This window comes from Danio rerio, chromosome 15 (genome assembly GCF_049306965.1).
Source record: "Danio rerio strain Tuebingen ecotype United States chromosome 15, GRCz12tu, whole genome shotgun sequence".
Taxonomy (NCBI): domain Eukaryota; kingdom Metazoa; phylum Chordata; class Actinopteri; order Cypriniformes; family Danionidae; genus Danio; species Danio rerio.
This window is the reverse complement of record NC_133190.1, coordinates 4,208,673-4,223,818: the sequence shown is the minus strand read 5'-3', so window position 1 is coordinate 4,223,818 and position 15,146 is coordinate 4,208,673. Positions and strand designations below refer to the sequence as shown.

General features: G+C 38.1%; 1 protein-coding gene across 1 annotated transcript; it reads left to right on the top strand.

The window, feature by feature from the left end:
• Positions 1-8,803: 8,803 nt before the first annotated feature.
• On the top strand, positions 8,804-13,512 carry si:dkey-83h2.2. The gene is made up of 2 exons (XM_009291430.5): positions 8,804-9,190; positions 9,656-13,512. Exons 1-2 carry the CDS (start codon positions 8,856-8,858, stop codon positions 10,254-10,256), a joined length of 936 nt encoding a protein of 311 aa, XP_009289705.1. The 5' UTR covers positions 8,804-8,855; the 3' UTR covers positions 10,257-13,512.
• The last annotated feature ends 1,634 nt before the right edge of the window (positions 13,513-15,146 follow it).

Genomic DNA, 15,146 nt, shown 5'->3' with positions numbered 1-15,146 from the left:
TTTGCAAGCATCAGTGGTATGTAGCAGTGTTTTGGCCGTATATTTTACACGGCCATGATGAAGGTGATATCTATCAGTGATTATTGGTTGCGTTCATACTCTTGTTTTCCCCTAAAATATGTACACTGTGAACTGTTATTAACATTTACAATAAAACTGTTTAATCTTCGAATCTTCTCATATTTCCTAATTTTTTCAGTCTTTTCACATGATTTTGTTGTAAATATTTTAGTTTTTTTTTCAAATGTCTTATTTAGGGACATTTGGTGCGAGTGTTAGCTTTGTTTCTGTGACTTTTATTTGCCTAAAACATACTAACCATGCATAAACTGTATTATTTTTTCATGCAAATGTATACATTCATCTTTCTTGCACATGCGCTGATCTCAAGGACTAACAGCTGAGAGCAGGGCAAGGTAAGGAAAAAAATAAGTAGGGTCAACCCTGATCCACGACAACCTGAGGTAAATGAGTGTCACAGCAAAAGGTCTGAATACTACGGACATGATACAGTTTTTCTTTTGTTAATGAATCTGCAAAAAGGTCAACAATTCTGTGTTTTACTGTCAATGTGCTGTGTGTACATTAATGAGGAAAAATGATTTTAGTAAATGGCTGCAATAGAACAAACAGTGAATAATGTAAGGGGCTCTGAATATTTTCCGTAACCAGTGTGTGCTGGTTAGAACAACAATATTTTGGACACTGTGTTGATCATCACTGTGTGATGCTTCAGCTAAGACAGGGGTGTCCAAACTTTTTGGGCCGAGGGCCAGATGCAAAAAAAAAAAAAAAAAAACGTTGTCGCGGGCCAAATTTTACATACACACACAGACACGCATATATATATATATATATATATATATATATATATATATATATATATATATATATATATATATATATATATATATATATATATATAGATATTGATATATATACAGTTGAAGTCAGAATTGTTAGCCCCCCTAAATTATTAGCCCCCTGTTTATTTTTTCCCTAATTTCTGTTTAACGGAGAGAAGATTTTTTTTCAACACATTTCTAAACATATTAGTTTTAGTAACTTATTTCTAATAACTGATTTATTTTATCTTTGCCATGATGACAGTAAATAATATTTGACTAGATATTTTTCAAGACACTGCTATAAAGCTTAAAATGACATTTAAAGGCTTAACTAGGTTAATTAAGTTAACTAGTAAAGTTAAGGTAATTAGGCAAGTTATTTATAACAATGGTTTGTTCTGAAGACTTAAGGGGCTAATAATTTTGAACTTAAAATGGTTCATGAAAAATTAAAAACTTCTTTTATTCTAGCCGAAATAAAACAAATAAGACTTTCTCCAGAAGAAAAAAATATTATCAGACATACTGTGAAAATGTTCTGAATCTGTTAAACATCATTTGGGAAATATTTAAAAAAGAAGAAATAAATCAAAGAGGGGCAAATAATTCAGACTTCAACTGTGTGTATATAGATAGATAGATAGATAGATAGATAGATAGATAGATAGATAGATAGATAGATAGATAGATAGATAGATAGATAGATAGATAGAACTGCTGCTTAATTGAATGCATGTAATAGCGACATCCGGTGGTTATTTATTGAATTACGTTCATTTTTTGTATAGCGGGCCAGATTCTATTGATATTTATTAAAAGCCTCGCGTGCCGCCACAAAACTAATTGCGGGCTGCAGATGGCCCGCGGGCCGTAGTTTGGACACCCCTGAGCTAAGAAGATGACAACTTGATTTGTGTATTGCAATAGTAACAGCACTTACTTTCACTACATGAGTTATCTGTTTGTGATGCAATGGCTAGAATTTCCAGTTTTGGTGAACTATACCTCTTTAATTTCACTGCAACTCAATATAACACGGCGCATTTTGCCTCTCAATTGAAAAGGAGAATTTCAGAGAGAGTTTGCAAGTCTGGCTAGTCTTAAAATGTTGTCTGTGCACTGTTGTTATGCAGGTACTAAAGTTAACCTCAAAATGTTTGAAATGTTTGTCAAAGTTTGACATGTTGAAATGTTTGCCAAAGTTTTTTTACTTTAAAATAAGAAAGAAAGAAAAAATTAGGTTTGTCATTTAAAGAGGCATTTATTTGATTTCATGTTTCTTTAGTGTAGAGACCTGGAGCCCGTTTCAGAAGAAGGTAAAGTTAAAACTCTGAGTATTTTAACCCTGAAATGAGAGAAACTCTGGGTTTTCCGTTTCAAAATGGCAAGTTTGTTAAACTGGAGAAAGCAGGGTAAATCTATCCTGTTTCTAAAACAGAGGTAACTTTACCTCAGAGTCAGTTACTGTGGTAACTTACTCTGTGAACCTAACCTGGTCAGGAGCAGGTTTTATTCTCTAAAGTTTCTGTCGGTCTCCTCCCCTTTTTTAAAAGACAAAGTATTTCTCGCCTTAGCCTTACGTTTCCACCCACCTATTTTATTGCTCATTTTTGATATGCGCATAAAAACGATTGATAAAAACGTCATGATGCACATAACTTTTGAAAATATGCATAAAACACACACGCATAACTGAGTAGGATAAACTTTTATTCGATAGAAAAGACGCACCCAAATTACGATGGGAACACTTTTACCGAACAAATTCCAGTATGTGTATTAAAAATGGTTTGTTATAAGAGATCATATGATGATGAAAATGTGTATGAATGGACAAACCAGCAACGTGAGCACTCTGTAACACAGCTCAAATGTTGTAATGGTCATTCATTCTAAAACGCCTCAACCGTTTCAGTATTAAAGTTATTATATTATTAATATCTCCAGAGCGTCTGGAGCGAGCGTCTGTTCTCCGCGTCTCATGGCTACCACGCGTTCATTGTGTGTCAGCATTGTCTTCTGAAGCGCAAGTCATTTATTAAATAAAGAAAAGATTGACGCAGCTTCTTCTACCGCAGTAAATTTCATTTTTACTGTTGATATTTGGCTCCAGTTAATCAGGAAGTGACTATTTTGTTCTCTTTGATTCGTTGGATGGAAACACTGCATTCATGCAATATTCCAGTTTTGCACATAAATTGAATTAATATATTTGGATGGAAACATAGCTATTGCCTACATTTCAGTCACACAAAGAACAAAGTCACGAACGAGAATGGCCTTCGACAGGGAGATGTACTGTAACTAGATTAATTGGATTATTATTCTTTCTAAAAACTGTTGTTTAGTTCTGCTTACATTCGAAATGTCATATCAACCTTTATCACTTCGTCACTAACAAGGCAGACACAAGTGCACTTTTAAATCTATTAAAACTGATCAACGCGTATAAAAGTGCGAACGTTTGTAAAAAATCGTCACACGTACATCACCTTTTTATTATTAATTCATTCATTTTCCTGTTGGCTTCGTCGCTTTATTAATCTGGGGTCGCCACAGCGAACTGAACCGCCAACTTATTAAGCACGTTTTCCCGCAGCGGATGCCCATCCAGCAGCAACCCATCTCTGGGAAACCTTTTTATTGTACTTAAATATTTAAATACTTTAAATGTAAAATTACGCATTAACTTGAGCAGCTGTTCTCCCACGCTAACTGTCTCTGTTTGACTGATGCAGTGATGTTGCTTTTTAAAAATAGTTCAGCCGGAGAAAGAAATGGTCTGTCTTTTATGTTGCCATAGTCACTCATAATATCTGCGCTCCATTGATAATGCCGTTTTATAGTCGCTGTGTGCGCGCTTAACTCTAACTTGGTCTTCTCAAAGTTGATTGACCTAACTGAAATCTGCTTTTCTGCAACCGAAAACTCAATCTCTCGGCAAATCAGCTCAGAGTTCAAGTTTAAACTCTGAGTTGGTTGAACCTCCTTACTGAAACAGGCCCCTGATCTTTTTTCTATAAATAAATAAAGTATATTAATATTTGATGCTGGTCACCTTCCTCTGTGTATTTCTTTCATTCATTCATTCATTTTCTTGTCAGCTTAGTCCCTTTATTAATCCGGGGTCGCCACAGCGGAATGACCGCCAACTTATCAGGCAAAGTTTTCATGCAGCGGATGCCCTTCCAGCCGCAACCCATCACTGGGAAACATTCACATACACATTCACACACATACTCATACACTATGGACAATTTAGCCTACCCAATTCACCTGTCCATGTATTTGGACTGTGGGGGAAACCGGAGCTCCCGGAGGAAACCCACGCGAAGGCAGGGAGAACATGCAAACTCCACACTCTGTGTATTTCTGCATGCGCAATGTTTTGTTTTTTTTCTCCTCGTCTCACTTGTTTATTAGATGTAATTTTCAACAAGCGAAACAATAAATGATAATCATTTTAAAAATAAACATGGCTCTTTGTTTCTGTATCCAAAGCACTTTAATACTTAATAAATAAGAAAATATCCTCAAAATTGAAACCATTCATATGCCTATTTCTGGTGTTTAAAACCAGCCGTTTGAATAATGTATGGTATATACAAATTAGGACCACAAAAATTCAAATATAACCATTCGAGCATCAGTATTCGTTTGCAGTTGCTTTGAGGTCTCGGAAACTTGACAAACTGCTGAATCAACGGGCGGATTTAAAGTAAGTTAAATTTGATAAACCAACTGCAGCGTTTACAATTTTACAATTCACATAGTAAATTGAAGTTTATATATATTTAATACTGATATAAGCAGTAATGCAAAACTAGGTCCTGCCATAAAATAAATTTGTAAAGTTTTTTTTTTTTATGAAAGATATGAAAACATTAAATGCTATAAATATTTGAATGCAGGAGTCCCTGCTAGAAGGGAACATTCTCTCAACTTTGGCTAACATTCCCTACAGGCTGTGTTAATGTTTTAAAGAAAACATTTCAATGTAATATCTTATGAATATTCAAAAAATGTTTTTACCAAAACAATTGGCAAGAACATTCTAGTGATGTTGGTAAGGGACCAGATTAAACAATGTTCTTTTAGAAAACGTTTTCACAATGTTTTGTAAAAACCAAAGTAAGAACATTCTCACAGTCACATTAGAGAAATGTTATAAGAACATGATTTCTTTTCAATAACGAGAAAGAAAGACAATGAACATACTAATGTTAACCTGTACTTATTAAAATAAATAAAATGTCATGTTCAAAAACAAATTTGCAGACAAATAAGTAAAATCTAGTGGTTTAAAAAAATAGTGGCAAAGCATACAGATTTAAAGTGACAATTGATTAGTATTTCATTCAATTAGTAAAATGTGTATTATGTGTCAGCAAATTATTCTTGTTTTAAATATACCTGATTTTAAAAGTAGTTTTCTTTTTTTTGTTGTTTTTTTTGCTACACATGTTATAGAAAGAGCACAAGAATGTACCATTAAACTGGATTAGAATGTTTTAAAGAACGTTCTGTGAAGCAAAATAAAAAAATACATTGGAATGTTATAATTATGTAATATATAATGTTTCAACAATGTTCCCACTAAACAGGTTTAGAATGTTTTAGAGAATGTTTACCAATCTTTCAAAAGAACATTCTGTGAACTAAACTAAAACTAGCCCTAAGGTTCTAACCACGTTACTACCAAATGTGGTTACAATATTTTAGAGAATGCTTTCTTATCTTTTAAGACAATGTTCTGGGAAGTGAAATTAAACAATTAGTTGAAACGTTAGAGTATTATGTTGTAGCAATGTTACTTTGAAACGTATTTAGAATGTATGTTTTCCTACTGTAAAAGAGATCATTCTGGGAACTACCCATTAACAATGTTATAAGAATTTTAGAATACAATGTTCTACAATTGTTACCAGCGAATGTGGTTAGAATGTTTCTAGAAAATGTTTTCCTATCTTTTAGGATAATGTACTGGGAACCTAAAAAAAACTACCTACCGAAAACAGTAAAGCAATATTGCTTGGTAATCTTCTCAGAACATTTAGAGACCTAAACATTTCTAGCTGGGGTATTGAAGGTATAGTTGCAGTTTACCCTAAAATCAAAATTCACTCACCAATTTCTCACCCTCAGATTTCCAAACTTTTTGACTTGCTTTTTTTCTGTAAAACTCAAAAATAAATATTTTAAAACAAATGTAGTTGTAAACGGTATTTTTTTAAATGGGAAAAAAATACTATGGAAGTGAATGGCTACCAGTTTTCAACAATAAAGGCTACCATTTTTCTTCAGTATATCTTTGTAATGTTTTTGGCATGTAAATCTATATTAAGGACCAGGTATACTTCAAGCAAAATTGAAGAACAAACTGAAATTGCTTAATTTCGAAGAAAATCAGATGGAAACAAAGTTCTTTTTGAGTTTGTTTCAACAGTTCAAAACAGCTCACCACAGCAAATTGTTGGTAGAGTTCATTTTGGCTCCTACACACTTCTGAGCAACCACTGGTCCGTGGCGATTATGTAAACTCTGGGTGTATTCATTAAAACTCTGCCTTCATCGCTGTGCTACTTTTTTTCCTTGTTTCGTTTCACATTCCACAGGGGTCAGAATAGCATCCAGCACAACAACACTAGCCACATGAATACACTGGAGAGTTGAGTAGCAGAGCTAGTACAGATATATCAACACCTGTACAATTGCTCACAGAGAGATTTTAAAGACTCGGAGGGAGTCAGACACTGGACAAGCAGCCCACCTCTTTATGCCACAACTTTTTTCAATGAGTTTTCACACGTCTGTCCACGGCCAAGAGAACACATGGTAACTAGTGGTGCTTCTCGTAAAAAAGGCTGTTTGCCAGATGTTTACAAAACCCTTTTTCTCTCTCAGCTTTATGGATTCTGACTGGGATCAGGATTCTGGCTGGGCCACTGCAAAATGTTAATGTTTTTGTCTGCTAATCATTTCTTCAGCATTTTGGGTCATTGTTTTGCTGAAATGTGAATGGACTAAAACTTACTTTTACTGTGATTAGGTTCCCTGGTCCATCGACTGAAAAACACACCAAAAACATTAGGTTCCCACCATCATGTTTGACAGTAGATACGGTGTTATTGGGGTTAAAGGCTTCTTCTATTTTCGCCATTTGAAGGCTACATCATTTTGGTCAAACAATTGTCTGACCAAATTCAACTAAAAAACAGAATACCAGAATTGTCTTTCGAGAAGAGCATTTGCTAAAGCCAAGCGGGCTGCCTTCTCTGGAGAAGTGGTGTCCTCTTTGGTCAGGGTCCGTGGAACTCTTTGGTGTGCAGTGTCCATTGGACTGTCTGCCTTGAAATGTTGCCACCAGCGGAGTCCAGATCAATCAGGATAGCCTTGGTGGTGATTCTTGGATTCTTCTTTTACCTCTCACACTATCCTTGTGGCCAGCACAGGTGTCACATCTGACTTCTGTCTGCTAAGATTCTTCTCAACCACACCTTAACCAATCACCTACTCCCTAAAAACGTATTTAAGGCAGACCAGCTCTCCAGCACTGTTCTTCTCATTCTCTCGAACCCACCCTCCCTCCTTTTATTTCCTTGCTTCCCTTTAACAATCCCATAACCCTCTCTTGCCTCCTAGGTTGAATTGGCAATTACTCTACCAAAATATTACAGTGACAGTACCCCCACTCCGAGTCTCTGATCATCATTGTAGAACACCCGATCAACCTACCTACCTGTTCACTGTTTATCCTCTTACTTCCCTTTCCCTTCATCCCACTGTTCCCTTATCATCCCTTTCATCCGTACAATAAAGTCTAGCTCAAAGTGCAGCATAATCCATGCTGGTGAATTCAAAGGTATATATAAGTGGAGAAATATTATTCTTACGAATGATCCCTCTTGTACATTGTCTTACTATCCTAAAAGTAAATATAAAGTCATATATGAAGTCACTATATAAAGTCATGGTGAACTTTCTATTTGGCTGGCAAATTTGGCTGCTGAGTCAGATGGTGAGGGACAACCAGTTGACTGAAAAGTTTCTCAGGCCCCGTTTACTCTAGTGCGTTTTAGTTTTAAAACGGCTTTTTAGATCAAAAACGATCCGCGTCTACACTAGCGTTTCAACTAGTATTTCTGAACATATCTCTGTCCACACTACGCCACCAAAAACGTACATCACGTGACCATTCGCGCACTCTGGGCATGCGCGTTCTAGTATAAACAGGAAGCATGTGTCTCGCTCGGCATTTGGTTATTGTTAGTTAACAAACACCGGTTGAACATTAAACGCAATAGCAAAGAAAGCTAAAGAGGTATTTTTGTGGACAAACGATGAGGTCGAGTTGTTACTAAACATAACAAATGAATAACTGCACAATGGCGATTAAAAAAGGTAATACGGCAAACAACGCTCCCATTTCTGTGTCCATGTTGTTGTTTACAGTACTGTCTTCCGGTAGCGTTAAAGCCATGTGTTATGGTCATGTGATAGAGGCTTGACGAATAAGGGAAGGATACGCAATGACACAAAAGCCCCAATCAGGTAGCGAATCTCAGCAGCCCGCCTCCGTTTTCAGATGTCTTTCAAATGTCTAAACGGCCTCTCCAGCATTTCCAAAACGCTCCGTTTTCGGCGCTCGAAAACTCCGGCGTACTGTGGACGGATGGTGTAACCGTAGTAAAACTTATGCGTTTACAAACTAAAACATTTTAGTGTAAGGCCTCAGATGCCTGGTCTCTAGCAATCAGAGGGCAGTCTCAGACATCATTCAGTTTCCTCACACCAATAACCAGAGTGTAGTCCCTGCCTGAAACACTCTTTACCATTTCAGGTTTGTCTGACATGAAAGAAAAATCTACATTTTGTAAGTGAGCTTTGGTTGAGTTTACTGTTTAAGTGTTTAAATAAGTTTTTTTTTTTGTTGTTGTTATTTTTATGTAGATGGGGTTTCAAGTGTCTGCAGCTACCACAACCACAAGTTATACCCTTAACCCAAACATGACGAACACAACAGAAGCTCTTTGTGAAGTCCCAGCAAATGAAGTTTTCATATTTGCATACTCGCTTGTGTTTCTCGTCAGTCTGGTTCTGAACTGCTTTCCATTGGCCGTGCATTTCTGCTCAGATCAGCGTGTCCAGTCCAGCATCACAGTCTACATGAATAACCTCATTGCAGCTGACTTCTTCCTTTGCCTTTCCTTACTTTTGCGGATTGCATCCTATGCCGACTCTACAATAATGATGTTTAATATTTACTGCAGCTTTGGAGCAACAGCCTTTTACATCAACATGTATGCAAGCATTCTCTTCATGGAATTCATAGCAATAAACAGGTATGCACCTCATTCTTGTCATTACTTAATTTCTTTGCAAGACAAGAGTATATATATATATATATATATATATATATATATATATATATATATATATATATATATATATATATATATATACTCTTAAAAGTGACTATTACTTACTTTATGATACAAAGTTCCTACTGCAAAATAGTCATTTGTCAAACGGCAATTTTAGCAATTAATCAAATTGGCTCAAAATTATCTGGCAGCTGAAGTTGAGCTCCATTTACTTGCAAGTGTGAAAAGATGGCAAATACTTTATTCCTGTAGACTCCTATGGAGATGAATTCCTAAAGAGATGCTTTTGAAAAGAACTGGTTTCTGAAAAATTCATCTTTAAATACAATATATGTTTATTTATTTGTATTAATAGTAAGCCACATATGGATCAGGGTTCTGTTCCTGAAACTGAATTTAAATGGAATTACATGTCGTTTCTAGGTACCTGAAGATTGTCCGGCCATTGGAGACTCATACTCTGCAGACAGTTCGTACTGCCCGCTACATTTCTGGAGCTATTTGGTTCGTCTTGTTAGCTATATCATCTATTTATGTGATCCTCTATCTCAGCACCTCCTGGTCTAAAACAAAGCCTGAGGTGTTTATCTGTGATTTCCAGGACAGTTCCCAGATCAGTGCGGCATACACCTCTGTCCATTCTGCAAGCTTTGTCATTTTCATTTTTATTCTGGTCTCTCTGATTTTTTTATACTGGAAGACTCTTCAAAAGCTCAGGGAAGTTCAGTTGTCTACACAGGCTGAATTCAACAGGCAAAAATTCAGAAAATCTAAGCAAAACATGCTAGTGCTAGTGGTCATTTTCTGCGTGTGCTTTGTGCCCTATCACCTAGTAAGACTACCCTACATATTCATCAGACACTTACTGAATGACTGTACATCAATTCAAGCATTGCACATCCTAAAAGAGGTGACAGCCCTGCTTGCAGCACTGAATGTCTCATTGGATCCACTTATTTACTTTTTCTTTTGCAAGGCATTTAGAGACAAGGTTAACTTAATTAGTTGTCAAAACTGTCCATAAATAAGGGACATATTATTTAGGTATGTGTCTGTAATGTTGAGAGGAGATTGTTTTCGGACGAGTTCCCAAGCATTACCACTTCTTTGTCTCTGTTACGATCGCACTTCATTACAGGATTGAATAAATGAGTGTTGACTATGGCTTGACATTGACACCCACTTACCCGCCAAATGTGGGTAGATTTTAGCTGTGGTAAGTTAGGCAGCCATACTGGACTTGGGCCAAATATTCTGAGCATGAAGCCTTCATCTTAGACAACACGCCAACCAAGCTTATTCTTTAACCTCTTCATATAAGTGGGAACTCGTTAACTGCACTGTTCAAACTGAATGATCTACACTGCCTGATAGAGATATAAAGTGGGTTTCACAACTAACAAGTATTTCTGGATTAAATCACATTCTTCCACCCCATATCTTTAAATATGAACATTTACTTTGCCACAGTATTCTATAGGTTTCAGTGCATTATTGCAGCTCTTTAAGACACTTCCATGTAAATTTATGCTCATTTCATTTTATACTTGACCAACTTGAATAAAGGCTTATTTATAGTCTATTTCAAGGGCTGTTCTCTTATGTTGTGTCACACCAGACGCGGAACACGCGTCAATCGCGAGTGATTTACATGTTGACATCCTGCGGCGCGATCCGCGCAGAGCGAATAACGCGAATGGCGTGGTGCGAATAGCACGATACGAGCTAGGTGAATTGAGCGTTTTGCGCGTTTGACGCACTTAACGAGCGTTTCGCGCAAATCTCTCGAGTTCGAAAATCTGAACTTCAGCGGGCATTCCCGCCGCATAAACCAATCAGAAGCTTGCTCTTGTGGGGGCGTGATTGTGACGTAGAACCTGTTGATGGTGTCCTGGGGGAAATCCTCCAGGCGACACCGACAACAAGTCATCAAACTGGGCTTGGCTCAGTCAGAAGCACCATTGAAAGCCTCCGTGATCTAGGTTCAGTTTCTGGAGGAGTTTATGAGCTCACAGAGCTGGATGCACCTTTGAAAGCATGTAGTGGACTCAGACACGGTCCTAAACGTATCGACGCTGTTTTTCAGCTGTCATAAAGTACATAAACACTCTTATTTTCTTCATAAAATCCCTGTTAGCCTTTTTAGCAATGAAGCTACAGTCACCGGGCAGACAGAAGCCCTGCCCAACACACAAATCCGCGTCTGTTCTGAAGTGAATTTGACGCGCGAATGAAGCGGATTTAATGCGTGAATGAAGCGGGGTTTGATGCGCGTCCCGCGTCTGGTGTGAACACAGCATTTTACCGACAGATAAATAAGATTTACCAGGGAGGAGCAAAATATGAAGCGATATCATTTAAGTGAAGTTTATGTATAAACAAATTTCAAGAGGATCACGTGCTTATGATTGCTAGCAGCTGACCCGCATTATCTAATTCACTACGACCAATCAGATGACTCCTAAACTACCATAAATACCCTGGGGTTCATTCCATTGCTATCTTCGTTTTGAAGAGTCCCCCCTTCCTCCCCTACTCCTCCTTCTTAGACGGGTGACACGGTGGCCCAGTGCGTAGCACTGTCGCCTCACAGCAAGAATGTCTCTGGTTCCTGGCTTTACCAAAACTAGCAGACATTTCTGTGTGGAGTTTGCACTTCTCCCCGTGCTCACGTGGGTTTCCCCCGGGTTCCCCGGTTTCCTCCCACCGCCTAAAAACATGCAATTAAATCAATTGAACAATCCAAATTGTCAACATAGACACGCTTCTAGTTAGTAATTAATTTTAAGAGCATTCACTTGCTACAGCAGGGGAGTTCTCGAGATCTACCTGCGCTCAAACTCCCTTCCCGCCTTGCAACGGGAGGGAGCCCTGGGCTCGAGGATCTCATGAGCTCAGGGCTCTCTCCCGGCACAGCATGCCAAACAAGCTTTTATAATTAATCATCAGCTAAGTGTGAACTCTTGAAATATTTTTATTATTGGACATTTGCATGGATTTGTTACACTTGTGGTGCTCCTTAATTTTAAAGTTAGCAACTGTGAGACCAGTGCTAACCACTGAGCCACCTTGATACCCCTTAAAGCAGGGGTGGTTCCTGGAGGGCCACATGCACACATATCTGTAGGTATCAAACAAGAATAAAGCACTCAACTAGTTTGATCAGGTATGTTTAATTAGAGTTGGAACTAAAGTGTGCAGAGCGGCGGCTCTCAAGAAACTTTGTTTGACACCTGTGCCTTAAAGGGATAGTTTACCCAAAGAGGAAAAAATGTACCAACCTTTATGTGATTCGAAACAAATGCTCAGTGGTTAGTCGCCTCCCAGCCAGATGGTCTGTGGTTCGAGTTTGGCTGGGCCAGGAGGTAGTTCTCTGTGGATGTTCTTGTGGTTACAATGGTTTCCTCCAGGTGCTTCAGTTTACACCACGGTTCAAAGACCTGTGTTAGAGGTGAATTGGAATATATTGGCTGTAGTTCATGAATATGTGTGTAAATGAGTTTGTGGGTGTTGCCCAAAGCTGGGTTGCAGAGTAATTGGTGTTTTTTTCTTCTGTGGTGACCCCTGATAATTCAGGGACTATGCCAAAGGATAGTGATTGAGCGAGTAAGTGTTCAACAGAATAAATAATCTCACGCAGTTTTTTTGGAGAACTAACCTCTTAAGAACTGTACAAGTACATCATCCACACACAAAAATCTCTAACATGTCCATTTTCCCTCTTCAGAAGCTATTGTTACATGAATTTATTAATTTGGAGGTTTACATAAGGGTGACAGAGACATTCTTACAATCACTGGAAGCTGAAATAAAGATAAAGCTCAATTCTTCTAAACATGTCTTGTCATTGTACTGTATAATATTAGATGACAATGTTGCCCCCTGGTGGTTAGAGGACCCTACACATTTTATTTACTCAGTATACAATGATCAGCTTTGATGTTCCCACAGTTTAATGCCCTAAGCAACCTAGCGAGACAAAGTTCTTTTCATCATATGCAAACTGCATCTAACCTTTGTCAACAGATGTAGAGGAAATAGTCCTGAAACTATCAGGGAATGGGCTTCTGTTCTTGTATGGACATTTGTAGTTTTGTAAATATATTTACAAAATTTGTAGTTTTGTAAATATATTCAGTTTTTATTTATCTGTACTTTAGATAATAATAAAAAAAAATCATTGTCTACTTCATGTTTCTACTGTGTTGGCAGTAAACTTTGTTAAATGAGTTCTGTCTTGATTAGACAAAACAAATAAAATGATTATACCAACATTGTGTATTTGTTATTTTCAATTTCTTTGTCATTCTAGAAGTAATTAAAATGTTGATATTCTGAAAATGAGAAATATGTTTCTGGGGATCAGCCAGGTTGGGAAGGAAATCTTTTTATGTTGATAGCAGGTGAACACAAAGTAAAACTTCTCCACAGGTGGAACCAGAATAAAGCCATATGGTACCAGGATAGAAAAAAAAAATCCCATACAGACCTCCAGATGTCCCTGCTCCTGAAAAATGCATTTGCAGTGGGCAAGTCTGGAAAAAAATTCTAAGCAGAAACTAGGTGGACGGTGAGCTGAGATCAACCCAAGAGCAATTGTATTAACTAGTCAGAAGTAAACAATACAAAGCATGGCAAAAATAAACTTGAAAGATATGACATTTATAAAACTTTGTGTAGAAACCGTTAGGTTAGGCAATGACAGAGTACTCAAGTTCAGATACAAAAAGATGGTCTGGACATAGAAAGATGAAATAAAATAGAAAGATGAAATAAAAAAAAACATTTTAAGAGTTCACGCTTAGCTGATGATTGATTGTAAAGCTTGTTTGGCACGCTGTCCTGCGAGAGAGCCCTGAGCTTATGAGATCCTCGAGCCCTGGACTCCCTCACGTTAGCAGGGCGAGAGGGGAGTTTGAGCTCAGGCAATCTCGATGAACTCCCCTGAGTTATTTCTGGCTAATGACAGATACATGGATGGCTAAGTAGAGATGTATGGCTTGCTAATAGCTTGCCTATGGTATTAGTTTGGTACGTTCAATTTCGTTGGTTGCGTGTTTTTTGGACTGTGGGAGTAAACCGGAGAACGTTAGAAACAGACTCCTGCAGGAATCAGAGATGGGGTGGGCAGGCTTCTGTATTCGGGCAGTATATGTAGAGTAAGGGGTTGCCTAGGGTTGGGGGTGGAGGGGTGGGGTTTTGGATAACTTTGATAAGGGGGGTGGTTTGGGAAATGAATGAGAAATGAAGTCTGAGGTGGACCTGTGGATCAACTTATAAGGAAAATTTGAAGTCCCCTGTGGTAGCTTCTGATTGAATTGGCTTGTATGTTTTTGAGACGTATAGGTGAGAAATGAATGAGGGGATGGAAAGGAGGGAAAAATCTGTTTTGTAAAGGGAGTGACAGGGTTTGAATGAACAACATGCAGTAAGATATGACTGAAGGGTTCTGGGGGCAACTGCTTGTAAAATGAGGGATATGGAGGTATCATGGAGGTGATATTGAAGGTGGTTCATGGCAATATCATTTCTAAATAGTGAGGGACAGGTGTTGGATGAGGGTCCACCTCTGGAGCCAATCGCCAAAACCTCTAGGAGAACTTGGTTTCTTGTAGAGGTATAGAAAGGGAGAGGTATCATGGCGAGATCATTATGCGGCGTGAGGAGGGGCATGGCTGTGGAGAGGGTAAATGGGGGGCATGCTGTAGAAACTGGTGTGGGAAGGGTGGCATTATGAGCCCGGTCTGTGCTGAAGTGTGCAGGGGAAGTGAAAAAAGGACAAAGGAGCGTTAAGCGGGTTCTCCCTTTCTCCTTTCTCACCATACGAACACGGGGATTACATGCAAACTCCACACAGAAATGCCAACTGACCCAGCCAAGACTCAAACCAGCAACCTTTGGACAAAAAACAGTA

Excerpts from the sequence above, each read along its gene's own strand:
- si:dkey-83h2.2 (XM_009291430.5), top strand. The coding sequence starts at position 8,856 with ATGACGAACACAACAGAAGCTCTTTGTGAAGTCCCAGCAAATGAAGTT. Across the intron at positions 9,191-9,655 it reads GAATTCATAGCAATAAACAG|GTACCTGAAGATTGTCCGGC; the intron begins GTATGCACCTCA and ends TGTCGTTTCTAG.